Below are 27,286 nucleotides of genomic sequence, written 5' to 3'. Positions count from 1 at the left end.
ATTAGGTTATATACCAGTATTTTATTTTTTAAATGTTATATACGGATCAATTGAATATCTAGGCCCATATAGAGAAATTGAAAAAGGTTTATTAATTTTACATCATATTGTTGGTGGGTTGTCAGGAAGAAAAATGCATCAGTTTATTTCATATACTACATATTATGAATTATATAAAAGATTTATCTTTTAAATCGGTATATCATTTAAGCATTTCTCAAACACGTTAACAGAGTGTTGAATAAAGTTTTTCATATGCTGTGCAGGAACAGTATCGCAAGCCTCGCTTATTCTTGTCTTGAGGTCCTCTGTATTACCAAATTGGCTTCTTCTTACTTTGTGTTTGACGCTTGCCCAAAACTGTTCAATAGGGTTAAGTTCTGGTGAGTACTTCGGGAGATAAACACACTTATAGCCTCTATCTTCAATCATCTTGTCAATCTCTCCACTCTTTTTGTCATGAATAGGCGAGTTGTCCATAACCAAATAAAATCCTTTCATTTCCGGATACTTGTCCATCTCATCCAACGTTAAGTTCATAAATCTATCGTAATGACCTGAATTGGTGCCACCTGTTGCTGGTTTTTTCGCTGCTGGACTTTTTCTTTTGCGGCTTCCTGCAACTTTTATTCTTTTTGATTTTAAAGGAACTCTGATCTCCATGTTGACGACCCCCATAGGACATATTGCACCAAGAATCGTATGGCTTATAGCCCTTGTTGTTGGCGTAGTAATTATGACTGGTGTACCTCGAGCAGATCTAGCTGTTGGTGGCCTCATATTAATGTCGAAAGCGCTTTCGTCAATAAGGACACAATTACTATTGAAATCCATATCTGTTTTCGACCAAGTTTTCACCCAGTCGTGTCTTTCTTTGCGAGTATTGTCAGTGTTTCTTGCATGTGGATGGCGGGTAACTTTTTTTTATTGTTAAATTACAATCCTCTCTAATGTACTTTCCCACAACAGTCTCTTTCAAGGAGAAGTTTTCGAAGTTTTCTGTAAGGCCATCAATTGCATCTTTAACTCGAGCTGAAGGATACTCATCAAAATAATCAAGAAGAAAAGCTTTATGCTTCTCCTGTAGCTGACCTGTACCAATTTTGTTCTGATTCGTTTGCTTTTCGTATATATTCCAGTTAGGATCTTCCTTCATTCTTGCAGACCACGCTTGCCCTGTACGTACTTTCACTCCCGCTCTCCGAGCCGATTCAGCTGCGTTTAACAATTTTATCTTGTGAAGATATACAAATAACGTTTTTTGGTCATCAGAATATAGATTTTTTTTATTATTGCTTTTCGTTTTTTTCTCTTCAAGGTTCTTCTCTATTGTTTTCATTTTTTCAACAAAATCCGGACTGTCTAAGACCATTTCCGGCTGTACTTGCTTATTCAAATAGCGTGTTAGGTTGGTTAGGTTCTCCAAATTATGAGGATCAACTTCCTCATCCCAGTCCATTGCTTCATTCCCGCTCTCATCAAAAACATTTCCTTGACCATCTTCAAAAATAATTTTTCCTTTTATTGAGTACATGTTATCGATCTGATATTTGCTTTTAAAGAGATAATAGCTTATGAAAAAGGTACGAATAAAAGTAGTGCAATTTGAGTTGTAAAATATGCAGTTTGACTTTTTTATTAGCGCAGTTTGAGAAATCACAAGTGCGCAATTTGACCAAATAAATATGCGATGTTTGAAAATTAAAGATGCGCAATGAATTTTTTTTGGACGCAATTTGAAGCCGTGAGCACTGTACTTGAGAGGGATATCAAAAAAGAAGTCGAACTTCATCCTCTCTTTCTGATGACGAAAATGAATTATAAAGAAATTCAGCTTGACGTATGAGAATGATGAAAGAAGACTTTGGATGACACTCAAAAGGACTCACGTTCACAAGCACAGGTATTTGGCAGCACCAAGATTTCTTTGGGTCAGCATTCAATTACTCCGCACGCAACACATATTTTCTGAAACAAACTGTTTTTGGATGGTGCGACATCTGGTCTTTAAGCACACAACACTAATCTTTAGGTGTTACAATCAATACTTTTGAAAACAACAACGATACTTTATGGGAAATACTATACAATTTTATTGTTTGTAAATTCTCTCTTTTTTTTTTTTTTTTTTTTTTTAAAAAAAAAAGGGGATATTCAATTATATTCAGTTCTTTCAAGTCATTTAAAGTATAAGAGGAGTGATCAATTAGTAGCACAAGACAATAGTTTGTTATTAAATATTTTAAAGTAAATAAAGATGCTGTTAGACTCATGAATGTTAATATCATGCATAATTAACCCAATAAGTGCCTAATCCGTTATCATCGGGATTGTTAATAATTGTAAATGTTCATTTCTATCTTGACTTTAGTAGAGCAAAATAGGGTTAATAGAAGATTCAATAGGGAATCTGCTTATATTATTCAAGACTATTTATAAATGCTGTCTTTACATCATCTTTTATACAAGTTTGTTTTTGAATAATTGTGCTTTTATTGAATGAATTGATGTGTGTAATGAGTATTTACAAAAATAAAATTTACAAATTAAATGATTTTACGAAATTAGATTAACGTGAGGAAGAAGGTTGTTTGGATTTATAAAGTTTTGTATTGTCAAGTTGAGCTTTTGTATATTTGCACAATTGTCTAGCGTATTCGTTTTGAGCCAAAGTTAGTATATCATCTCTTGTCATTGTAGCAGAAACAATATTATTATTCGATGAATGAAGATCAACAGATACTTTTGGTTGTATTGAAGTCATTGATTTGAAAAAGTAGAAGAAAGGTATTGATTTACTTTTTTTTTTTTTTTTTATATTCCAAATAACCAGTGTTTTGCAGAATTTTTTTTTATTTTTCTGATTAACAGTGGCAGTATGATATCATACCTAAATCTAAAATGGAAATATGCTAATTTATGATTGGTGAAAAAAAAGCTTTTTTTTTCCAAAGTACAAGTAACACAAAACCAGCATTTTTTTTATGAAAGAATCCATCATTCCATAAATGGTTAATATGTGATGGGAATACAAGAAACTGTACTTTCTTTTTGCTTTATGTGAGAAAATGATTGTATAAAACATTCAAATGATTTCTCTCTCTTTTTTTTTATTTGATCAAATTCACTGTATTTTATTAAGGAGGAAAAAAAAAAAATACAATGAAACTATACTAAATACGTATAAAATGAATTGTATTTAAAAGAAATAGTTTTGTTTCATCTCGGATGCATACTTTATTAATTTTAAAGTCTAGAATATCAAGTATTTGCATACATGTTTATGTTGAATGGAATAGATTGAATAGAATGTTGATTTGTGTGTATGTGAATATCATCAGGACTCTAAATTATTTAAAGTTTAGCTTACATTAAATTTTTTTTTTTTTTTTTCAATGATTGGATTTGTTCGTTTATTGATCGTACCTTAGCTTGTATGGATCTACGCGCGGATCTTTCTGAAAGCATGGTTTGATTGTCAGGATAAGAACAATGTGGGGCAGTGGGAGTGGTAGAACACATACAATTGAAGGAAAGAGTGATGATTGAATTAATAAATTATATTCTGACAGACTATCATGCCAATTGTCAGTGTGCCTCAACATCCCTAGATTAAGCAATAAACGTATGATGTTTTGCAAGCACACGCTCCCTACCCCCAAATGCCTTACTATTGTAACGAACAATAAACTGTTGCTATCGTAGGGCACTCTTTTTAATTTAGGTACAAGGCATGAGAAAGATGAGGCGTCAAATGGGTTGTTTAATGATCAGAGGTGAATGAAATGATAAACATCAATGTGTTATTAATGTCAGCAAAAAGTAAAATTGGAATTAAGGGCAAAGTGAGGCTTATCAAATGTGCCTCAAAATAGTCAAATTCCAAGGTAAACAACACGAGTTAATTTACTTGCTTGACAATAAAAAAGTTGATTTAGAAACTGCCAAAGAAAAAGGCGCACTAAAATAACTTTGTCTTTCAAAACATAGTTTTTTTTTTTTTCCCTTTTTAGAATCAGATTTGTTATTGGATCTTTGATGATTGGTACAACTCTTGTTGCATATGATCGTAATACAATAACGCTCCTTCTTTTCCAATCATGAGGGATATGAAAGAAGTCTTTTTATAAAAATAACGTAAAAAACAATAAGTAAATGTATGTCATAAAGGTGGCTGTGAAGCAAAGAAATGAATTAAAAAAGGGAGAAAGAACACGCTGTTCTCTCTTTGTCTAATGGAATTGACAAACTATCGCAAGTTTATCACGCGTACTTCCTTTTTACTAAACAATCTCTTTTTCAGCCTCTCTCTCTCTCTCTCTCTCTCTCTCTCTCTCTCTTTCTCTTATTGTCATACAACAATAGATGACTCTCTTCATAGTCTTCAATTTATGAAGGAGAAAAGATGTCAAATCAACTTGGAATACAAGAAATGTTGATACATTTTCTTATATTTATTAATCCTAAACCAATTATAGCGGGTTGATCACTCCCTTCTTACCTTGTGAAAATCTCTCTTATTTCCCAAAAAAAAAATTCAGGAGAAAAGGGAAGAAAGGAGAAAGGCAAATAGATAAAGACGATGTTATAGACAATATGTCCCAAAGAAGAAGAGATGAAAGAAAGAGAGAAAGAGATCAACTATAAATTCAATTGTTTTTGTAATCAAAGTGTCTTGTACTTAATTTTAATAATAAATAAGAATAGAAAAAAAAAGGGGGAAAGTATCAGAAAACTAGGTTCATTCTTGAATCTCATCATTTATCCCCTTTCAAAACTCTTTCTCTCTCTCTCTTTTTCTCTCTCACTCACTTCTTTTATTTCTGATGTCTATCTTTTCTCCTTTTAAGGGTTCTTTGTCTCCCTTTTGTTTTCAATAGGTTTAGATTCAATACCTGTCAAATAAAATAATGAAATCCCTTCTTTTTTTGTATATCAATCAACAAGCAGTCTATTCGATGTCAGCTATTCACCAACAAAAGCTTAAAGGGGATATTCACAGAAAGAGAGAACAAGGGAGATAAAATAGGATAAGGAGAATAAAGGGGGGGAACAAGTTACAAAAGAGAGGAGAAAAAGCTAAAATGGACAAATTATTCAATTTAAGGAGTAACCAAAAAAGATGAGAGACTTTACTGTTTTGTAAAGCATTTTTTTTTTCTTACTTTTTCTTTTTTTTTTTTTTCTTACTACTCCTCTTTTCTTTACTTTATAGCAATGGGTTGTTGTCAATCAAATGAAGTTCATGATGGAAAAGTCCGTAATGAAGAGATTGATCATCAAATCAAGATTGATAAGTTGAATATGAGAAATGAAGTTAAAATGTTATTATTGGGTAAATAGTTCTTATTAAAATGGTGCAAATGATTAAAATGATGTACAAAAAAAAAAAAGGTGCTGGTGAATCAGGAAAATCAACGATTTTAAAGCAAATGAAGTTAATTCACGATGGTGGCTATTCTCGAGATGAAAGAGAAGCATTCAAAGAAATCATCTTTTCAAACACAGTGCAATCCATGCGTGTGATTTTAGAAGCTATGGAGAACATGGGTATCTCGCTTGCCGTTCCTCAGAATAATAGTCATGTTTCGGTCATTCTTGATTTACCAACACAGATCGAACTCGAATCACTTCCTCCAGAAGCAACCTTGGCCATAAAATCATTGTGGAAAGATCCTAATCTGCTGAGTGTCTTTGAAAGAAGTCGTGAATACCAATTGAATGATTCTGCTAAATAGTAAGCAAACTCATTGTATCATCCATCTCTCATCCAATTATAATCCTAGTTATTTTGACTCTATTGATCGTATCGGTGAAGCCAGTTATATACCAACAGATCAGGACGTGCTTCGATCGCGTGTCAAAACGACGGGTATCACCGAAACCACCTTTGTTATCGGTGACCTGACCTATCGAATGTTTGATGTCGGTGGACAAAGATCAGAACGTAAGAAATGGATTCACTGTTTTGAAAATGTTACAGCCATCATTTTCTTGGTCGCTATATCTGAATACGATCAAGTATTGATTGAGGATGAAACTGTTGTAAGTATTATCTGATTATCGTCTGTATACATTCATTAAGCTCCCATTTAAAAGAATCGTATGCAAGAAGCATTGACATTGTTTGATTCAATCTGTAATTCTCGTTGGTTTGTAAAGACATCCATCATTCTCTTTTTGAACAAGATTGATATTTTCAGAGAGAAATTAGAAAGGCATCCTTTAAATGAAAGCTTCAGTGACTTTACTGGTAAACTAGATAACAGTACTCTTCAACTTACCTGTTACTCATCATTTAATAGGCGCTAATACTTATGAAGGGGCTAGTGATTATGTTCTTAATAGATTCTTGTCTTTAAACCAATCAGATACTAAACAAATATATACTCATTTAACATGTGCTACAGATACAGAACAAATTAAATTCGTAATGGCTGCTGTTAATGATATTATCATTCAAAACAACTTGCGTGATGTTGGTCTCTTATAATATTTTGTAACCTTGCTTTTCCTACTTTTTTTAATCCTTCTAACTTACATAAAATTAAAATCCCATTAAAAACTGTCTCTTTTTAGAGTGTATGCTTCGTTTTCTTTAAATGTTTTTGTTTTGTTATAAACATGTTGTATAAAACACTTGTAATGAATTACCCTACATTAGCCATAAAGACAAAAGGGGTGGATTAAGACAAAGCAAGTGAGAAGAAGCAAAGAGTTAAAAAAGAAGAAAAAGAGATCTATTTTATAGGCCCTGATTATAACAAATGGTTGCTCTGAGTACAGACATCATGTTATTATGGCCGACTCGGATAAAATCTTTCATAATGCATTCTATGCTTGATATACTTTTTCCTGACTATACACTCTCTAAAAATAGCATTCGAGATCTGGTTGGAAAACATGAGGCAGGATAAGCAGCTTGATGAATCGTTCCAGAGCTTGGTCACAGCGTGGCACTCGGGCAATTATCGAATCACATTCTGTAAGAGCGGTCTCTCATACAATTATTAGTGCAATTTCAGCATTTGGTGCTGTGAAAGTGAATATAAGGGATCCAGGAAACGCTTGGAAAAGAAAGGTTGTAGGCGCCACGAAACGAAAAGCATCTGGTGATGCGGCATCCGTTATATAAAAAGGAACTACAGCTGGTCATTATATGAAGGGATCTCATATTGTTACGGACAATGCTCCAATCTATAGTCATGATCTTGTTGATCCTGTAATCATCGAAAGAGGTTACATACCCTATATACCTTCCACCCTATTCTCCTGAGTTCAACCCTATTGAGCAGTTTTGGAAAGGTTTGAAGGATAGAGTCAGCAAATGTAAGTTGAAGGTTGTGGAAACTCTCACCTCAAGGGTTATTGAAGAAAGCAAAGATGTGCCTGTCGAACATTTGCAGCATTTCATTCAGCATTCTATAAATTGTTTCCCTAAATGCTTAAAGAACTTTCATAGTCCATTTGTCCAGAAATTGGTCAGCTTATTTGTGAAAGGCGGTTATTTTACTTTCGGAAAGCTGGTTGAAATTCTCATTTTGTTTTGCAATCTTGGAATTATATGCAGAGGATTTTTTTCTTTTTAAAAAAAAGACAAAAGCATGAATTTGTGAGAAATACACCCCAAGGTCGCGCCTTGAGTCAAAAAGTTCACTAGTAGGAAATTCACTCACCGCGCAATTTATCTTATTTATTTGAGTTACTCTCTCTCTCTCTATTTTCAAACTGCAAAATACACTAAAAAAATGACGAGATGGAGTATTTCACAGCTTACCATCTTGTTATTACTATTAGTCAACACAACACTTGCTTCTTCTAACTCCTCGCTATTATGGGGAACATATCGGCCCAACCTATATTTCGGTACAAGACCGCGTTTACCCGAATCTATCATGACAGGCCTTATGTGGTTTGACGCTAATGATCTTCAAGGATTTCAGCGTAAAAGCACAAATGAACAGTAAAAATGGAAAACATATAACACATAATATACATTAGGTATAAGACATGCTTGCGATCAGGGAGACGGCATAGAAGGTTATGGATATCATAAACACGATGGAAGAGAATTTGCTTCTCAAGTTATTCATGATACACCCAGTAACATAAAGCTCTCTACTGAATTCATAAAGATACCTGAAGGAAAGCACGGTGGTGATTGGGGTGTGCGTATCAGAGGAGTACCTATAAATAACGAAGGTAACCAATCATCATAATCATCATATGAATGCTATTCTTACAATTTGAGCGTATTAGTACCTGCTGTTACATCAGTTATGTTCTATGTCGGCATAGAAGGCGAAGGTGGTATCGATATTATGAATAAGTTGTCAAAAAAGGGACTCGAATCACCTGTCAGACTTGAAGGCGACACTCCTGAATTGGGAGATTTTGAAATACAGATTGTTGATGGTAGACTGATCCTGTATAAAAACATTTTTTTTTTGCTTACCCACATTGGATACATAGGTCCGTTGAACTCATATCTAGGCCAAGGCATTGACCAAGATCTCTCTCGCACACAATGGTTAGGTAAAGAAGTACCTAAAGGAAGCATTTGGAGAGCAAAGGGTAACTAATAATATAAAAAAGACTGGATGATGATCGTTAACAAAGATCTTTTGGACATATAGACTTTGTTGGAGAACATATTGTAACGAATGCACGACAAAGGATTGAGGATGGTACCTTGACAACTGATCAAATATACAGTGAACCATACAAGCTGCTTACATTAAGCAACAGCTTGATCGAAGAAGAAGGACAAGTAGCCAACTTTTATACATTTCAAAAATTATTTCACGGAGAATTTCAGGTACAAGTCAACAGATTTGATTGTATAAAGTCTCTTAACTTGATATGTATCTAGTTTGACATTTTATTCCGCTCCTCTAGCTTTTTTAAGCCTTTAACAAGTAGGCTTAAAAAAAAAAAAAAAAAAAAAAAAAAAAAAAAAAAAAAAAAAAAACTATTCTGACTTTAATAAAAAGGTGAAAAGCTTAGCACGGCCTTGGTAAGCAAGGAACAGGAATTCAATGCACGTTTCGAATCCATATTTCACTTAAAAGAAAAAGGGTTTTCCACCGGTGAAGTTGAATTTGCTCAATATTTATTAAGTAACCTATTGGGAGGCGTTGGCTATTTCCATGGTTCATCCGTCATCGATCGTTCACATCCTCCTATGCAAGACGAAGAAGATTTTAAAGGAGAGCCTATCAAGCCTGAGCTTTCTTCACCCCAAACCCTATTCACAGCTACTCCCAGCCGTCCCTTTTTTCCTCGTGGATTCTTTTGGTAAATACATGTACAAAAAAAACCAAGAAAGAACATTCTAACCGCCTTTCCAAAATAGGGACGAAGGGTTCCATCAACTCGTGATTGGAGAATGGGATAATGACCTTAGTGTAGACATTGTTCAAAGTTGGGTCTCTCTCATTGACGAAAACGGTTGGATTGCTCGTGAACAAATCCTTGGAGAGGAAGCACGCAGCAAGGTTCCTAGCGAATTCCAAACGCAATTCGCTCACTATGCTAATCCTCCTACACTTTATTTGGCCATCAGAAAGTTCATCGATCGTCTCGAGGATCATCAACAGCAAAGGGCATTAGGAGACATCACGGGCAATCCAATGAGGATGGGTTCCTTGGATGATGTAGAGGTCCTTCGTAACCTGCATTTGGATCAACCTGAACTAGCCGATCAATGGCTCAAGTCCGTCTATCCCAAACTGCGCCAGAATTGGCTCTGGTTCCGTGCTACGCAACGCGGTCGAGGAAATGAGTTTGGGCGTGAGGCAAAGAACAATGAGGCCTATCGCTGGAGAGGACGTACGCCGGATCACACGTTGACATCCGGTCTGGATGATTATCCTCGAGGCGAACCCAGTGTAGGTGAGCTTCATTTAGATCTTCACTCTTGGATGGTATTCGGCACCACCCTTTTGAAGGATATTGCTCACAAGTTGGGAGTGGAAGACGATGTAAGAGAGTACGATAAGGTGCAGGAAGATCTCCTGATCAACCTTGATACGCTTCACTGGAATGAAGACCAGCAAATGTACTGTGATCAAGCTCTAGAAGCTGAAAAGTTTATTCACGTCTGCCATAAGGGCTATCTCTCCTTATTCCCCATGGCCTTGGGACTTTTGCCACCTGATTCTCCCAAGCTGGGCGCCATTCTAGACATGCTTGAGAATGAAAAGGAACTTTGGTCTCCCTATGGTCTTCGCTCCTTATCTGCTTCTGATCCTTTCTTTGGTCAAGGAGAAAACTACTGGCGTGGACCTATTTGGTTAAATATTAATTATTTAACTCTCCAAAGCTTATATAGGGTAATTCATGAAGGTTTTGTTTTATAATGCAAAACTAATGTTTTGTTAGAATTACATGGTACCAGGTCCTTATCAAGCCCGTGCTCAAACAATTTATAACCAATTAAGAGATAACATTATACGTAATGTGTATAAAGATTACCAAAAGACAGGTTATGTTTGGGAACAATATTCTCCAGAGACTGGCGAAGGCATGCGTAGTCACCCTTTCACCGGATGGACTAGCTTGGTTTTACTTATTATGGCCGAAAAATATTAAAACAATACAATAAAACAAAGATACAATTGTACAAAGTACAAATTTATCTACTTAGAAACGTAAATTGATTATGATAGAGCGTCTTTTGCCGGCATTGTCTATTTATGAAATATCGTCAATTATTAATTCGGTAAAGGGCTATGGATTTGATGTTAGTTTTTGTTACCTGCAAAAAACAAACAGAAAAAAAAGGGAAGCTAAGAATTGTACATTATATCTAACCTTTTACAAATTCTTGTCGAAACCACCCCAAAATGCTAATCTCGCTCTGCAACACTTGACAAACTTTCATTTGCACTCATAGGTGATTATGTAGATATCATAAAGTTTCTCTCTCTCTCTTTTTTTTTTCTTTTCTTTTCTTTTTTTCTTTTCTAAAATGTATTGTACAAATGCCTGTTGCTACATTGCTTTTGAGAAACAAAGTTGACAAGCGTTTTTTTTTTTTCAAATTGAATGTCTCAAAAAATATTATTAGAGTTGAATCATAAATGAAAAGGTACAGATTCATGAATTTTTTTTTTTTACATACACAAAATGCACTGCTTAAAGACATTTAATTTCATGTGTGGATCCTTTGTATAATTTATAGCTTTTGATATTTAATTACTGGTTAGAAGTAGCCAACAGACAACATAATAACCATCTGTTATCACAATTGCAATGCAAAAGAAGAGATTATTAATTAGGATTGTATAAAGACTAGATAAAGGTTTTTGTTTATTAAGTATTATTGAGCTTTTTAGAAGGCAAAGAGGAATGAAAAGATTTATTGGATTTGAACTAGAATTGATCACAAACCATTGATAAGCAGCAAAGAACCAAGTACTTGAATAGCAACCTTTTTGTAAATAGCCCCTTTCGATAGTATAGTTTTGTTTTTTTGTTTTTGTTTTTTTTTTTAAAATAGTAATTTTTTAAAAGATAATAATTTTTTAAAAGATAATAATTTTTTTTTAAAAGATCATAATAAAAATCACCCTTGAATTACTCTTATAAACACTTTTTCAAGTCTATAGGATATGAGTGGTACCCCGAAGGGCGTTCCGTTCACTGTCAGGTTCTAAGTCTATGTCTGGAATGTTCTGCGAAAGATATACCCTATTTCTAGGGATCACCCTCTCTCAAGCAAAGCGTGACCGGGTCTGTTACTTCGCTCGTTGTAGCTTCAGATGTCAAGACATCTTCCGTCTAGTACTAGGATGAACAGAGCGGGTATTACTTTTACTTGAGTTCCCATTCCTCTTTAGAGCTTACAAGTTCCAGCAGATCATCGTCCCATCCTGCCACAGATTTCAGAAGCATAGCAAAGAGGTCATGAAGAGATAGAAAGAGAAGAGATCACAAACATAATAAAGAGACCACCAAAAGAGAGCTTTTACAGGAAAGAATTGCTACCAAGTGGGCCATGCAGACATAGAGACAAGTACAAAAGCAGCCTTAAAGAAAAACCATTTATATTGACACAGGAGAAAGTAAACTATTAAGCTAGGAGAACAAGTTAATAAAAAGGATACTCCTACTATGAGCATTACTGTTTAGCCAAAGAGGCAGCAAAAGGGATATTCTTGACCAAGACTAACAAAGACAGACAGAGTAAGCTATTTTAAGAATGTTAATAAAATAATTATAAAGTACAATTTTTTTTTTTACCATTTTATGAGGTCAAGATATGATTTCTTTTTTAACCACTGAAACCAATGGAATGACGCGTTTAACATTGAATGAAATCAAAGGGACCATAGAACGATAAACAAAAGAGAGCACATCAACTTTTGATGTTAACTGAGACCATACAAAGAGGCAGAGAATAGATGTATTATGTGGGCCATATATTTTTAACGTTGGTTAAAGACCAAGTTGATAGCAGATAAGAGATTTTAAGAGGCCAATGAGAGAGAGAGAGAGAGACATGTTTGAAGCACAAAAATAGCAAAGCATTTGTTTGAGAAGAGAAGTTTTTGACAAAAGACCATAAGAACCAAGTTTAGATTTGAAAAGACAAAGTATTTAGGCCATCAGTTTTAGAGAAGAGTGATTGTTTGATAAAGAAAGAAAAAAAAGTTTTTTGGACAAAAAGAATTCTTTAAATATTTTTTTATTTTTTATTTTCACATTCTTGATGAGGCATTTTTCTTTTTTCTTAGATTTCTATAAAACTTTAAAAAACTTGTTTATCCATAAAGAGAGGGTAAGCAAAAAGACAAAGCCACTCTAGACTAACGAGTAAACAAACTTGAGTTTTTTTTTTTTTATTTTTATTTTTTTTTCCAACTACAATCATTAACATTCCCTACGTACAGCAACTTGCTTAAGGGAAGTTTTTCTTTCTTTCTATTCTCTTTTCATTGTTAAATGAATGACACTCTATAATAAGCAAGATGGTTGATTGTCTATTTCTTTGTCTGTACAACCATTTTCTGCATAAATTCACATGAAATTTAAAGACCTATCGCTCTCTTATTTAAAGGTATTAAAATCATACAAGCAAATAGAAAAAAAAACTAGTCTGTGTCTTTTTTTTTTAGTTTTAATCATATCTTGTGTAAAATGCATTTTTTACTTTTCTTTCCTATAAAAATGTGCTTTTTTTTTGTTAATTAGTTTAATTAAAAAAGGGAGAGGATACACAAGTTTACGCCGAATTTTGTGTGTAACAATTTTGTATAAAAAAAATATTAACCTGTCCCCTATTGTTCAGGACAAATGAACAAATATTACTTTGTTGGTGTGATTTCATTATACTTTTAATCAATACTCGCTTATGTTCTAGTAAAAAATATAATAATAATGATGATTAAAGATAAAAAAAAAAGAAAAAAAAGAAAAGAAAATGAAATGAAATAGTCAGTTGGTATCATTTGTATTGTTGTTTGTACTTTTTCATATCTGAGTCTATTTTGCCCCCTTTTTTTTTGTTGTTATTGTTTTGTTTGCGCTATTTTTTGGGACCGATGGGAATCAAATAAAGCATGATTCTTGCACATGTATTATTGATAAACGATGCTATAAGCTCCCTTTTTTCAGTTTTTGATTTAGTGAAATATAATATTTGACATGCTTTAATAATTCTTTATTTTTAATCATCTTGTTTATTAAATCAACTTTATAGATGTGATCGATTTCATAAAACTGATATTGACAAAGTGTTTATCGATTAGCTATCTCACTGTAATTGAAAAGATGTGATGTATTTCACATGATGCTCATTTGTTATTGTTGTTATCAATTTGAACCTACTTGATTCAAGCATCTATTTTAGTAATCAATACTCATCTTTTTTTGTAGACTCTTCAAACATAAAAAGCATTATTTTAACAAATGAATAATCAAAGAATGGTTTTAACAACCATTGCATTCCACAAACCTAGTTTTTTTTTTTTTTCCTGTGATCTCCTGTGTTACATGAACTTTTTGCTACTTGATGCGTTTGTAGTTTAATAGTTCTTTTTAATCTCATGGTAAATGATAAGAGAATGTGTTAGCATCAATCTATAGAATTTGTATTTTTCTTCAATAAACCTAAAGAGTAAAGTTTATTTAATTTGTTATTTCAAAATACAGTATTATAAATGATCTGACAAAGGCTTTAGTATCGCAGTGGATGAAATTTAAACAGAGAATAGTTTTGCTATAAGAGTAAGAAAAGAAAATGTAAGAGTTTATTTATGTACAATAAAATTTAAGAAATTCATATCATTTTATTAAATAGTAGCCCTATGTAGGCTGTGAATCTCTCTATTGTTGAGCCAATCTCTCATTTTATAGAGATAATCATTCTGCTCTGTTGTCCACATGAATTCTTCAGTATGTGGTATTGTATTCTCTTTTCTGGTGTTTAATAAATCAACAAATTCGGGAAAGGCCGCAATAAATTCATGAATCAATCCGATCGCACGGTCAGAGTATTCCCAATAGCCAGCAATGGAATTTTTGCGCGTATAGCCTATTACTCTTTCTTTTCGGTGTTCAAACTTGAGATTCAGGCCAACATTGAGTTTATTTCCATTGGACTCCATCACTAGAAGGGAGGATGTGATCTTTGATAGAGTCAAAGCAGATATTTTACAATCATTAGCTACTTCACGAGCAGGAAGGTACTTTAGCCCTTGTTCATTATCACTATCATATGAAAAACGTTGGGTTGTATTATTATGATCATTGTTTAAAGGACCCCAAGTAGTATTTGGATTATCATCCTGATTATTGTTCAGAATACTATGAATAGTGTTAGTGTTGCTATGATCATTGCTCAAAGGACCCCAAGTGTATTTATTGCCACTATTATTTGAAGAATGTCGAGTAGTATGATCATGATTATCATTTAAAGGACCCCAAGCAGTGTTATGATGGTCAACCTTGTTATTGTTTGGAATACTATGAGCAGTAATAGTATTGTTATTCAAAGTATTATGCGTGATGATATTATCATTCAAAGCATGCCAAGCACGATTTGCTTTGGCTTCGATTCCCTGAGAAGAAGCTTGCGTACAGGTAAACCGATCATCTGGATTAGATACCTTGATGACAATAGTTTGCAAAGGTATTACGGAAGCATTAGACGGATGGCGATATCTTTTGGCAATCGCACCTTCTTCATTCCTGTGCATACCATTCAAAAGACAGAAGTGGATCATGAACTCTGTATCACCTATCAAGAGGCCCAGTCGCTTGTTATATTTGTGTTGGATAGCACACTTCTTCTTATACCATGCTTCGCGCTCCTCTTCGGTCCACTGATGCTTTGAGAAGTTGTGGCTTTCACCTTCCTCCTTACTCTTGATAAAATATTTATATTCAGAATTTGATACACCAACAATGATAGCTTCTTTCAAGTAAGGATAGCCCACATGCACTTGACGGGCAATAAGAAGATTAGCGAGTTCTTGAAGACTAGTATCCGTGTATCGATTCTTAATGGAGATTATCATTGTATCTTTACTACTCTCTTTCTTGAATACGCAAACATCATGCTTCGTTAAAAGCGAGTCATGGCTTATATGATCGAGTGAAGGAAAACCAACAGGAGAATCCTTACCGAGCTTAGCCCCTGGTAATAAAATTGGCTTGTCTTGAATGACGGCAGGAGGGTGGTATACTGTCTCTCGAGCAAGACAAGGCCGTACATCAGGGAGTCTACTGTTATATGAAGGATTCTTGTATATCCTGTTCTGATCCTTGTCATAAGCAAAATGATATATTTCACCAAAGCGATTTGAGCGAAGTTCGTGCTCTCTTAAAAGTCCTTGTTTTGATTGTATTGCTTCAAGTAATTGCTTTTCATCCACAAAGGGAATCTTTGGAATACATTCTTCATCTAAATCGTTCTTATTGAAATCAGTATAGAATCGAGTTGGATAGAATAATGAGATAGGTGACTTATAATCTGTCATGAGTCCTTGATAAGGAACGGGCACCAGTCTCTTGTGGCAAGGTGGTAAGACGGCCATAAGATACTCGTGCAATGTGAAGGGTTGATCAGCAGGGAAGTTAAAGCCTTGGAATCGGCCAAGGTCTTTAAGATCTGATAATTTAGGAGCATAATGATAAGGATAAAACCATCTCCATGATAAGATGCCTTGGTAATAAAAGCTATTTATCAACTGAATGCTAAGAATATAAGAAGCAACAGCGTGTTCAAGCAAATCACTGGCAAAAAAGTCTATATCCAACATTTCTTTATAATAAGCAGCTTTCCACTTTTCAATAGCAGGTTCGAGTTCCTTCTTTTTCTTTTCTTCCAATTGTTTATTGAACTCTGCATCAGTGATGAGCTCCAGGCTACTATACTCTTGCAAGACCTTTTGGCGCTTTTCGTTCAATCTACTTTGCTTGGAGGGTTCAGATTTAGAAGGATCACAATCAGAATGATCGTCATCCGCTTCATCAGCAAAATAATTGTGAGCAAAAGAGAGTTCAAGTTCTGTCACTTTGGATGCGTGACTGTATGCAATTAAGCAAGATAAATCCAAATCCTTGACTAGTTTGAGAGCAAAGGAACGCTGTTCGCCGCTAAATGCAAAGGGAAATCGAAGAACAGAAGAATGAGTGTGATCACTCAAGTAGTTACGAATCGCGTTAAAGATTACTGTCTCGGTTTCAGTTATAAATGTTGGCATGGTTGCTACTTGCTGATGTTGCGGATCATCAAATGGCTTGGTATAAGGTGGAGATAACTTGCAAATTGGTTCTACATATTGCTCTTCAAAAAGTTTTGATTCTACAATTGTAGATGCTCTCGCAAATATTTTTTCGAGCCTTGTTAATGTAATTTGTCCTCCATTTTGAATGTAATCATCGCAGGTAGGTAGAACCTCTTTATATATCTTCATTAAAATGTTCAAACCTCCTCTATTGACTTGAAGGCCAGATAAACGTGGTAATAGATCATTACTTGTGATTAGAGACAATAAAACAAAGTCGTCTAGAATGCGTTCAAAATCATATTTAAAAGGAAGACTGGATTTCAATGAACTAAATTCTCTTTCCAAACATTCGCGTATCAAGCTCAAGTGCAACAAAAAGTATTGACTATTGGATTTATAAAGAAAAATAGAATTAGTAATTTAGGAATACATATATGTATTTTTTATTAAATGTTACCTTTTCTTTCTTTCATCGGCGTTTTGAGCGTCATCTTGTTCGCAAACCAAAGCGAAGTTAGGCTCATGGGTTGCTAGGCTCACTAAAAGCAAATCATCTCGAATGCCATACATACAATGTTTTGTATTTGGGTCATAGTCCGCCTGTGATTTACAGAGACGGATATACTCTGCTATCTTGTGCTTGCTCTCACCAGGCACATCAGGACCAGATACGATTACCTCGACATCACGCCATTCAATGTCCTCTGATATTTTCTTGGCAACCAAGTAACGTAACTGAGCCGTGAGCTTGGCCATGAAAGCAGTGCCAGGTAAAACAACGTCCGCAAGAGGTTCTCTTTTAATAAGAGATTCCTTAGCACTCTGGAATTGCTTAGATCGCTCTTGGTTCATCTTAATTCTTGGAGTCACACCATCTACAGTCAAAAAAAAGATCTTCTTGGGCTTAATTTGGCCATAAATATAACAAATCTTGTTGAAGATTCTTGGCAAGATTTGTTCTTCATTAAGTCGGTGATAACGATCGAAAGAGTTGGTTTGGCAGCTGTTGTAGACGATGTCGGTGATATCTAAATATAGGTTGTCTGGTGTATATTTAAAATAGAAAGAAACTGTCTAGTAAAAAACTTGGGGGATATATTGCTTTAACACTAACCAAACTCAGGGATATATTGTTCAGTAATGACTTGTGAGCTCAAAGGATAGCGTTCGCTATTGTTACAATGGATAAGTATATGAAATGATAAATAATTTACTTCTTTACCAAACAAATTCAACTAATTTTGGGATAATCATAACCATAAATGGTAATAAGATGGTAAGTAAAGAAAAAGTCTTAAGAAAAAAAAAGTGTTGCAAAGAGAGAAAAAAAGGGAGCTAGAAAGAGAAAAAAAATTAAAAAAACGGCATTATTTAAATATGTGTCCAATGAGATCTGTAAAATTCTACTTGCCTTTGTATTACCTCCTTTATAAATTCTGTTCAATAATACTAAAATTTCATCCATGTGGGTTTTAGAGTGTACATTCGTTATAAGTAATATCATTTATTAATATAATTAGACATTCTCGTGAATATAATCCATCATTTACCTTTTGAAAAGCCTTACTATATGCAACCGTAAGACTCAAAACATAAAACACGCGGCCCACCAAAAATATCCAATTACTGTAAGCTCCGTCTTGTACGCTGTCATGTTAGAAGTAGCCTTAGGCAGAAAACTAATAAATCAAGCATGGATCAGTTGAATTGAGTATAGTTTACAGCTTTTTTTAAATCAGAAAACTCTATTTACACTTTAATTACTTACACCAGTTCAATTTCCAAGTTTTTTTTTGGGTGCAAAAAAAAAAAAAAAAAAAAATCGGCACATTTTTCTACAGGTTGCATTATATTTTTTGCTTAGAGATTATTTAGAGGGGGAAAAGCCATATTCTATGCCAAGCAGTGAAAGGCATAAAAATGTTAAAAAAAAAGGCTCCGTAGACGCTATCAAATGTAATACGTATAAATTCAAAAGAATGATGCACAGATTGTCAATTCTGTATAATAAAAAACTAAATAAAAGAAAGGATAAAAAGCAATAGAGAAGTTAAATTACCTTTTTTATATAGTATTGCGTGAGCTTTACAAAAAAAACCTATTAGATCAAGCTATTCGATCATGTAAGGAGCAGTCAGTAACAAAGGGCACTTGATTAGCTACATTTTCCACTTGTGATTAGATTAATCTCTTAAAGCATATAATTGGATAAGCAAAATGTTAACTAATCTCACCAACATAATAAAAGGGACCAGCCTAAACAAAAAGTGAAGGCACCAAACGGATTTAATGTTATTACTAGGCCACATAATTACATTATTGTTGAATTATAGGTAAAATATATTTATCATTCACTTGTAACAATGAAATGAAAAGTATAAGGATTAGATGATTATTTTACATACAGCCGTACATTGAAAGATAGTTGTAAAGTACTGATTCTAGTTCCTCTTGAGCATTTGATTTGCACAATATATGAATCAACTAAAATTGTAATAAATTGATACAATGAAATGATTTATACTGCTTGGAGACCCAAATCATGAAACTATAAAAGCAGTCTCTCAAAGAATATTATTTCCAAGTAGCATATTTCCTTTTAATTTGCAACTAACAAAAGTATCAAATAATCAATATAGCGTGTATTATTCAACCTGTGAAGTATTTAGATCAATCTTGAATATTCGTATTACAGCCCAAGGTATTACTAAATTGTCGGAAATCCAGATTTCATTGATCTCATCCCGGACGGACCGACATTCATCCCGGGAGATGATGTTGTAATAAGAATATCATTTTTTAATTAAAGCAGTCCTTTATAAACCTCGGCTTATGATCCACATTAACTATGGCTTTGAAAATAAAATAAAAAAGTACAGAATAAAGGATTTGATGAAGCCATGATTTCATTGATTGAGTTTTACTATTTTTTTCTTTTTTACTATTTTTAGGTCTTTGACTCCTAATGAAAAAAATAAAATAAAATAAAAAATAACGTCCTAATTTTTCTTTTCTTTTTTTTTTTTTTTTTTTTTTTTTCTTTAAATATGAGTGCCATCACTTATTATTTCGATGCGCTATCATTTAATGGCATTTGCAAAACGATTGCTATTAGTTTATGTCCACTTATTGGACAGTACAATGGAATAGAACCTGTTTGTTATTCCCGTAACGTTGAATTAAGTGGAAATATTATATTTCAGCCGTGTAAGTACCACATACACAATGATAAAAAGAGAAGAGTATTGAAATATGACAATAGCTACTCTTATTATTGATGTTGTTGCTATTATTATGACAATGATCATGATTTATCATATTAGATCAAAGTATACTGCAGTTGGTAAAGAACAGCATATTTACAAGAATAGCAGTAATACTTACCATTCAAAATAATAGGTCGACAGGAAATTGTCATGTTCTTTTATTTGTATATGCTTACTACATTGCTTGATATGTTATTAGTCACTGGCATTATTCCAACTTCTTCAACTGCATATCCTGTAAATGTCGTAGTTCGATACAAATACACATCAATGACTAACGCATCATCTGTAGTGGTTTGCAGCGATACATATTGGTCTAACATGTTCAACGTTTTGGTGTTTATTATTGAATGGATTTGTTGGATTTCAATTTGCAGAGGATGGTACACCTTTATCACTCTGGTTGATTCGTATTAGTTCATTTATTTGGTTCCTCGTTACTGGTTTTCTCGCTATTGGTACCTTTAAAGGGGCTGCAGGCCTTTCTTATACAAACCAAGCCGCCTTGTGGATATTTTATATTGTATTGAACTATGTCATGTTCTTTATTTACATCATTTCTCAAATCATCTTGGTTATCAATACCTTGGATGATCGATGGCCCCTGGGCGACATCTTATTTGCTGCTGCCTTCTTTGCTGTTGGACAAGTATTAATGTATGTGTTTTCTGTTGTGATTTGTGATAACACAAAACACTATGTGGATGGTATGTTCTTTGGTGCTATTTGTAATCTATTGACTGTGATGATGATTTACAAATACTGGGATTCTATTACAAAGGAGGATCTCGAATTCTCGGTTGGTTCAAAGCAAAATGTGTGGGAAGTAAAGGAGTTGATGGTAGAGGATACACAATACAATACAACTCCACAACCACATTATTATGAATCTTAGTTTCTCAAAACATTTTTGTGTGGGTGTAACATCTCTGCCCTTTTTTTTTTTTTTCTTTTTTTCTTAGACAAATAATAATAATAAAAAAAAATGTCTGATTCAGACTTATACCATACATTAGAGAATGGTGCAGACGGTAAACCAGGAGGAATACTAATAACAAGTGTGGGACAACAGATAAGCGAGTTTATTTGGTTGGGTGGATATAAAGCTTTAGAATCAAGATCCTTCTTAGAAAAAAATAAGATCAAACACATTTTGACAATGGGTCATTTTAAACCTTGTTATTCACCAAATGAATTTAATCACAAGGTTAGGTTATAAATGTTTTTACATTTTACTCACAGCTACACTAGATTATTCGTATAACAGATAATCCAGAGGCAAATATTATTCAATATTTTCCACAAACAACAGAATTCATTCATAACGCAGTAACTAAACAGGAACCCATCTTGGTTCACTGTCTAGCGGGCGTATCAAGGAGCCCAACTGTAGTTGCTGCCTATTTGATGGTTACTGAAAAAAGGAGGTTCAAGGAAGCATTAGCGTTGATAAAACGTGTGAGGCCATTTGTAAACCCAAACCCTGGATTTCTAAATCAATTAAGATTGTTCCAAGAAATGAACTGTAAATTCGATAAACAGCATCCTCTTTATTTAGATTATTTAAAACAACATCCAATAGATGCTGGTCATTTGGGTCATGAACAAGAAGAGCAATAACATCTTTTATATGTCGTGCCTTGAAGGGAATTCAAATAAAACTTTTGTGTTACAACAATGTTTTTTTTTTCATTTATTTTATTTCTTTTCCCCTTTCCTTTTTATAAGAAAAAAAAGAAACATGTCTTGTAAAGAGTGGACTGTATTAGAGAAACTCTTGTTATCTCAAGCAGTTTATAAATATGGCGAACAAAGTTGGTTACAAGTATCAAGTGTACTTAAACAAAATGCCTTAATTCAGCATCGTCAATCTGACTTTTTTGACGACAAAGTAATGTATTTACTTACACATAAAATGAACTTTACTAAAATTCTATGTAGAATTGCTCTTTACAATATTATGGTTTGATTGAAAAACTTGAAGCAGAAAAGTAGTAAAATAGAATTTATTTACATAATGCATAATATACATATTACAGCAACTGACACAATCTATCATAATCTTTGTTAGGGACAATCCTTTACCCGTTGTGGTTCAGCTCGCTAGACATCTGTATATTCAAAGAATACAAGAAATTAAAAATGCACTTGTTGACGGTGAACAAGAACTAGGACAGCTAGTATCGGAGATTGATTTAATACGTAAAGGAGAACTAGACAGTCAATTATTGCAGATGAACGCTAAAGAAATAGAAGTATGCTCAACTAGCATCGCTGATAAACCCAAAGAAACTATACCCTTAGATTCAAAATTAGATAACCAAAGACAGAAATCATGGCAAAAGAGTGTACAAATTTTGTGGCAAGAAATTGCAAATCATAAAAGTGGGCCTTTATTTTTGAACCCTATCAAAAAGGCAAAGGCACCATTTTATAACAAGATTGTAAAGAAACCGTTAGATTTAAAAATAATCAAGAACAGAGTGAGAGAAGGGGTAATATATAAAGGCTTGACTGGGAAAATTATTGATGATATGTTATAGGTGATTAAATCAACTGTTGAGTTTGAACGAGATATTGTGCTAATGTTAACAAATGCGTTGATGTATAACAAAGAAGGAACAGAGACCTATCTACTGGCTTTGGAAATGTTGGAGGATGTCAAGGATCAAATTGAATTATTCAAATTTGCAAATTCATTTTTAAAGCGAAAGATGGTATAATTGATTATAAATAAAGCTGTTATTTGCTGTCATTTATTCAAGTGGGTGATAAATACTATAAAGTAGCTAGTAAGAGACTGTTCAGGCTTTGGAATGTTTTGAGAGAAGAATGCGCATATATGTAATTATATTCATAGACTTTTTGATAGTACAATATTGCTATAAGCTCCAGATAGGTTTACAAACACCTCAGGGCTAAAGCAACAGTCTAACTTATAGTTAAAAAAAACATTTTAGTTTTAAAAACTTTGTGGCCGTGATGGGCGCGTGATATCTTGAAGTATCGTATTGCCCGGACCAGATCAAATTATACTAAAGAAGCTAAAAACTCTTATGGGACAAAAAGAACAAAAGGAGAGGGGAAGAGGAATGAGTAAGCAGAGGAAAAATAAGCAACTGACCATAATTGTGGAAGCCAATCAAAAAATCGTTGTCCTGGGTTAAATGGCGGTGGAGGTAACTTATTATGACGTGGGAAGTCGAGTTCATAGAGGATAGTACATATAGTCGGCCAGCGAGGGGATCAGGAAATTACACTAGAGTAGGACCGAGATCGGCGGGTAGGCAAAGTGTTAAAAAGGAACGATCATGGGACCACAATGTTGTTCGTATTTGTAGACGCTGATCCATATTCAAGCAATAAATGGAATGGGATTTTGTAAGCTGTTAGTGAGGATGCCTAAATCAAAGCTTAGATTTGTCACCAGGTAACCAGCCAAGGCGCCAGCGGCTACGTTCAATATGAGTCATCAAGAGCCAAATGAGGGAATCGATACATAAAGGTGTGCGGTAGACAAAAAGAAGCTGTGAATCAGGTTCAGATCAATGCTTAAATAGATTATTATGTATAAACTGGAGTTTAAGTTGTTTAGTCGCTTTTTTTTTTCCTTTTTTTTTTTTTTTTTTTTTTTTTTTTTGGCAAGAGTATCATCAAGAGGCAGACAACGTTGCCAAAAAATGATCTTGGTAAGTTTCTTCCGATAAGGACGATTGTTGAACTGTTGAAGGAATGGGTGAAGTGTAGTAAGAAGCGTATCATCAGGCAAGGATAAGGGCTGAAGGAGGAATTGTACTTGCAATATATTAGTACTTTCTTTCATTGTAGGCAAGTTTATCATGTACAACATCACTCTGGTAGAAGAACGAGGAAATTCACAGAAAATTGTTTGGATATATGTATTTTTAGCATTTTCAAGCTGATTAGTATTAATAGAAGTAAAGCGCTAATAGCAAGACCATATTCCAGTTGAGATCGGATGATTTGTGCATAAAAACGAGTAGCAAGCAGCTTACTAAAACCCTTTGGATTGGCACCAATAGCGGAGAGCTGATGAAAGGTTAACGATGCTTTCTTAATATTGGTAGTAATGAGGTCATATGCACTAATTTATCCACCAGCCTTGAAAGGTACATCAAAGTATTCGAAGGATCGTTGATAAGCGAGGAATACACCTTATAGTTGGTATAGAATCAGCGTATCGACAATTCCATCAAGGACAACGTATTTGTTAGGGTCCCATCTATAACCAAGTGTAAGGCTATACTCTTCACATTTTTGCATAAGATCAACCCTTTATTGTTTATCAGCGATAAGGACAGCATCGTCAGCATGTAACAGGCAATTAATCAAATGGACCAATTGTATCGGATGAAGATCATCGATAAAAGGTTGAGGGCAAAGTATCTGTGGTAGTTGGTTGATATATATGGAGTATAATAGAGACAAAAGTGTGAAATCTTGAATAACTCCAATGGATGGTTGAAATCGATAAGAGGTAGCGTTCTGGAGGAGATCCTCAGTTTATAATTTATAGAAAGATTCTGTAAAAGACTAATAAGCGATGTAAGAGTAATAGACTGCAAAGCACACTAAATGACATAATGAGCAACAGTGTCATAGGCAGATTTGATGTCAAGAAAAGCAAGTGCAGGAGAAATATGGTAATACCGTCGAAAAATGTTGTAAATCTTTGCCAGGCACAGTTCTTGATCAAGTAATCCTCGAGCTTCACGAAAACCATCTTGAGCTAGATCCAAGATAGGAATTTGAATTGCAATGAGAGGATGGAGGTGGCGTTCGAGAAGCTTTCGAAACACTTTTATTAAACTGATGGTTCTACAGTTATCAGAATCGTCATATGCACCCTTTTTTGTAAATGGAAACAACTTGAGCAACCCGCCAGTTACTTGGTGTATATGAGAGCTTCAAACAAAGGCGAAAAAGATGGAGAAGAATAGGTGTTAACTGATCTTGAAGGAGTTGCAGCATTTCTTGACGAATATTATCAACACCGAGCGTCTTTTTTGTAGGCATCTGTTTAAGTGTGTAACAGATCATTTCGAGTGTAATAGAACAAGAAGCATCATCAAAGAGAGCGGGTGTGGGGTAGGAAGGAGAGGTTATCAGGATTTGTAGTAAGTATCCAGAATAAATGAATTGGAGATGAGAAGCCATAACGCTTGCAGAATGTTGAGAGCCCTCCTTGGTCGAAAAGGAAGGTTTGGGTAGTTGTCGCTTTCGGGTTTTACTGAACTTAGCGATGAATTTGGTGTATTACCCTTGTTTCGTTTGGTTACAAAATATGCGCTAATTTTCTCTTCTCCTTTTGACAATCAATCATCGTAGCTTAGCTTTAGTTTGTTGGTGAAGAACTCAGTACTGAATACACTTGAGTCTATTGGCTTTCCGCTATTTACGATAGTAGTATTCCCGTAGATTAAAAGCACTCCATTTCAGGTGTCCAAAAATTCTGAAGTGTAGTGTCAGCTTGTGCTGCATGTCTACCACAAACTGTATCAAAAAATTTTAAATGAATTGACCCAAATTCTGGTTAATCTCGTCGATATGAGTAGAAGCGGAGAACCGATTAGGGAATGTAGGTGCTGAAACACACAGTAGGATCTTAGATTGCTCTATAAAGCCACTCTTATAGCAGGAAATTGTATCAGGTTCTTGAAGTTTATCCAAATTCCACAAAAGCCATGGCGGATGAAGCTCAGATACAGATGACAAAGCCATTTGAAAGGAAAGTGTCATAAACCTATGATTAGGTTCCATGGATAGGTCGTCTTTGATAATTAACTGTGGCGAATATAGGTCAGTAGTGCTCATAAAGTAGCCAATGATACCACTCCCATTGTGTGTAATTGAGGTAAGTCTGTCATTAGCCCAGCGTTGATTCCAAACGATTATATCATGTGAATAAATTCAAACTTGCAAGATATTACCACAAGGACCAGAGCATGAATCATCGGTAAACAAACCTATTCTTGCATTAAAGTCGCCACAAAATACAATTAATGTTGTATTATGGAGAGTTTGAGGACAAAGTACCAATACTTCTTGAATTGAAGTGTGATTCAAGGATGGTAGGAGGTAGAGACAATGAACGTGAATCTTTAATACTGTAAATGAAAGGGTAAGTTTAGCTAATAAAGGATGGTCATGAATAATACTATGAACTAGAAAGGGACAGAAAAAATTAACTAATAGAGTGAGCTCAAGGCTTCCATAGAACCGAAAAGAATTGATGGATTGACCATAAGTATGGAATTGTCGCCAAGAAGTAGGGTATCGATTAGTAGCAACTAGTCAAGTTTCTGTTATTAGTAGTATGGCCAGTTGTCATATAAGAGAGATAGCTTGTTTAAGTAAACCGGTAGCATTAAACAGAGAAATGGAAAGGCTTGACATTATTGATAAGCGGAACTGTCAGAGGAGTTCTCTTATAACATGTGCGTGTCCTCATCTGAGCAAAAAAGCACAATAAGATTATCATGTTGCTAAGAAGAGATTATATCATTAAAGTACGGCTTTTGTATCCAGTATTTACTGTAAAAGTATCTCTCCGCAGTGTACTTGACTGGCGGACAAATGAAAGTGAGAACCCGTTTCATTCGGCTGCAGTGGTGCCTAAATGCATGCTTATTGCGTCCCTCCATGGTACAGTCATTGTATTTTGGACTCTTGAGGATGGATCCATCAAATGGGTTAAGTTTTCTCTGAGCTATATTTGAACTTTTATAGATGCTCTGTTAGTTCAGACGCATAGTCGCTGTGTATTAAAAAGGCTACTACATTGCGGGTCAGGTAGTGAAGATCCATGATACGGTTGTTATTTATTTCAAATTTATGGAGGCGGCTGCGTAATTGTCCAACTGATATGCTGACTTTGGTTGAAATATAGACATATTGGAAGCTTTGGTTCTCAGAAGGTGACTGCAGTAGGCGAGCAGCAGCTTCTTATTGTTGGATACGGAGTTGCTCATGTTTTTTTTATCATAGACTGTTTGATTCTGTTCCAACGATCAGTGGCTCTACAATGAAAAAGTGGTTTAATTTGTAGCATCGTTTATCAACAATACATGTGCAAGAATCATGCTTTATTTGATTCCCATCGGTCCCAAAAAATAGCGCAAACAAAACAATAACAACAAAAAAAAAGGGGGCAAAATAGACTCAGATATGAAAAAGTACAAACAACAATACAAATGATACCAACTGACTATTTCATTTCATTTTCTTTTCTTTTTTTTCTTTTTTTTTTATCTTTAATCA

At 34.4% G+C, this 27,286-nt stretch overlaps 9 protein-coding genes across 9 annotated transcripts; 4 read left to right on the top strand and 5 right to left on the bottom strand.

Annotated features, from left to right (window-relative positions):
• Positions 1–143: 143 nt before the first annotated feature.
• Positions 144–1,534, bottom strand: RO3G_00877 (uncharacterized protein; the record flags this gene model as incomplete). The annotated part of the gene is made up of 4 exons (XM_067655468.1): positions 144–155; positions 337–917; positions 1,093–1,234; positions 1,385–1,534. The coding sequence occupies 4 exons, from the start codon at positions 1,532–1,534 to the stop codon at positions 144–146; spliced, it is 885 nt and encodes a 294-aa protein (XP_067511569.1).
• Positions 1,535–2,367: 833 nt separating this feature from the next.
• On the bottom strand, positions 2,368–2,764 carry RO3G_00876 (uncharacterized protein; the record flags this gene model as incomplete). Its single annotated transcript, XM_067655467.1, has 2 exons — positions 2,368–2,429; positions 2,575–2,764. 2 exons carry the CDS (start codon positions 2,762–2,764, stop codon positions 2,368–2,370), a joined length of 252 nt encoding a protein of 83 aa, XP_067511568.1.
• A 2,453-nt stretch (positions 2,765–5,217) lies between these two features.
• RO3G_00875 (guanine nucleotide-binding protein subunit alpha) lies at positions 5,218–6,493 on the top strand (the record flags this gene model as incomplete). Its single annotated transcript, XM_067655466.1, has 5 exons — positions 5,218–5,335; positions 5,395–5,737; positions 5,787–6,045; positions 6,100–6,253; positions 6,306–6,493. The coding sequence occupies 5 exons, from the start codon at positions 5,218–5,220 to the stop codon at positions 6,491–6,493; spliced, it is 1,062 nt and encodes a 353-aa protein (XP_067511567.1).
• A 1,414-nt stretch (positions 6,494–7,907) lies between these two features.
• Positions 7,908–10,593, top strand: RO3G_00874 (uncharacterized protein; the record flags this gene model as incomplete). The annotated part of the gene is made up of 9 exons (XM_067655465.1): positions 7,908–7,944; positions 8,002–8,202; positions 8,260–8,415; positions 8,473–8,535; positions 8,637–8,818; positions 8,873–8,918; positions 8,994–9,297; positions 9,356–10,334; positions 10,384–10,593. 9 exons carry the CDS (start codon positions 7,908–7,910, stop codon positions 10,591–10,593), a joined length of 2,178 nt encoding a protein of 725 aa, XP_067511566.1.
• A 3,704-nt stretch (positions 10,594–14,297) lies between these two features.
• Positions 14,298–17,999, bottom strand: RO3G_00873 (uncharacterized protein; the record flags this gene model as incomplete). Its single annotated transcript, XM_067655464.1, has 4 exons — positions 14,298–17,124; positions 17,197–17,767; positions 17,854–17,909; positions 17,962–17,999. 4 exons carry the CDS (start codon positions 17,997–17,999, stop codon positions 14,298–14,300), a joined length of 3,492 nt encoding a protein of 1,163 aa, XP_067511565.1.
• Positions 18,000–19,786: 1,787 nt separating this feature from the next.
• RO3G_00872 (uncharacterized protein) lies at positions 19,787–20,900 on the top strand (the record flags this gene model as incomplete). The annotated part of the gene is made up of 4 exons (XM_067655463.1): positions 19,787–19,946; positions 20,002–20,082; positions 20,205–20,242; positions 20,298–20,900. 4 exons carry the CDS (start codon positions 19,787–19,789, stop codon positions 20,898–20,900), a joined length of 882 nt encoding a protein of 293 aa, XP_067511564.1.
• Positions 20,901–21,746: 846 nt separating this feature from the next.
• On the top strand, positions 21,747–22,728 carry RO3G_00871 (uncharacterized protein; the record flags this gene model as incomplete). Its single annotated transcript, XM_067655462.1, has 4 exons — positions 21,747–21,896; positions 21,947–21,996; positions 22,077–22,449; positions 22,549–22,728. The coding sequence occupies 4 exons, from the start codon at positions 21,747–21,749 to the stop codon at positions 22,726–22,728; spliced, it is 753 nt and encodes a 250-aa protein (XP_067511563.1).
• A 1,869-nt stretch (positions 22,729–24,597) lies between these two features.
• On the bottom strand, positions 24,598–25,183 carry RO3G_00870 (uncharacterized protein; the record flags this gene model as incomplete). Its single annotated transcript, XM_067655461.1, has 2 exons — positions 24,598–24,755; positions 24,916–25,183. 2 exons carry the CDS (start codon positions 25,181–25,183, stop codon positions 24,598–24,600), a joined length of 426 nt encoding a protein of 141 aa, XP_067511562.1.
• Positions 25,184–25,534: 351 nt separating this feature from the next.
• RO3G_00869 (uncharacterized protein) lies at positions 25,535–25,840 on the bottom strand (the record flags this gene model as incomplete). Its single annotated transcript, XM_067655460.1, has 1 exon — positions 25,535–25,840. One exon carries the CDS (start codon positions 25,838–25,840, stop codon positions 25,535–25,537), a length of 306 nt encoding a protein of 101 aa, XP_067511561.1.
• Between the last annotated feature and the right edge of the window lie 1,446 nt (positions 25,841–27,286).

This window comes from Rhizopus delemar, genomic scaffold, assembly GCF_000149305.1.
Source record: "Rhizopus delemar RA 99-880 supercont3.1 genomic scaffold, whole genome shotgun sequence".
In the NCBI taxonomy this organism is placed as follows: domain Eukaryota; kingdom Fungi; phylum Mucoromycota; class Mucoromycetes; order Mucorales; family Rhizopodaceae; genus Rhizopus; species Rhizopus delemar.
Note: the sequence above shows the minus strand (reverse complement) of the source record. Positions and strands in the feature narration are given on the sequence as shown.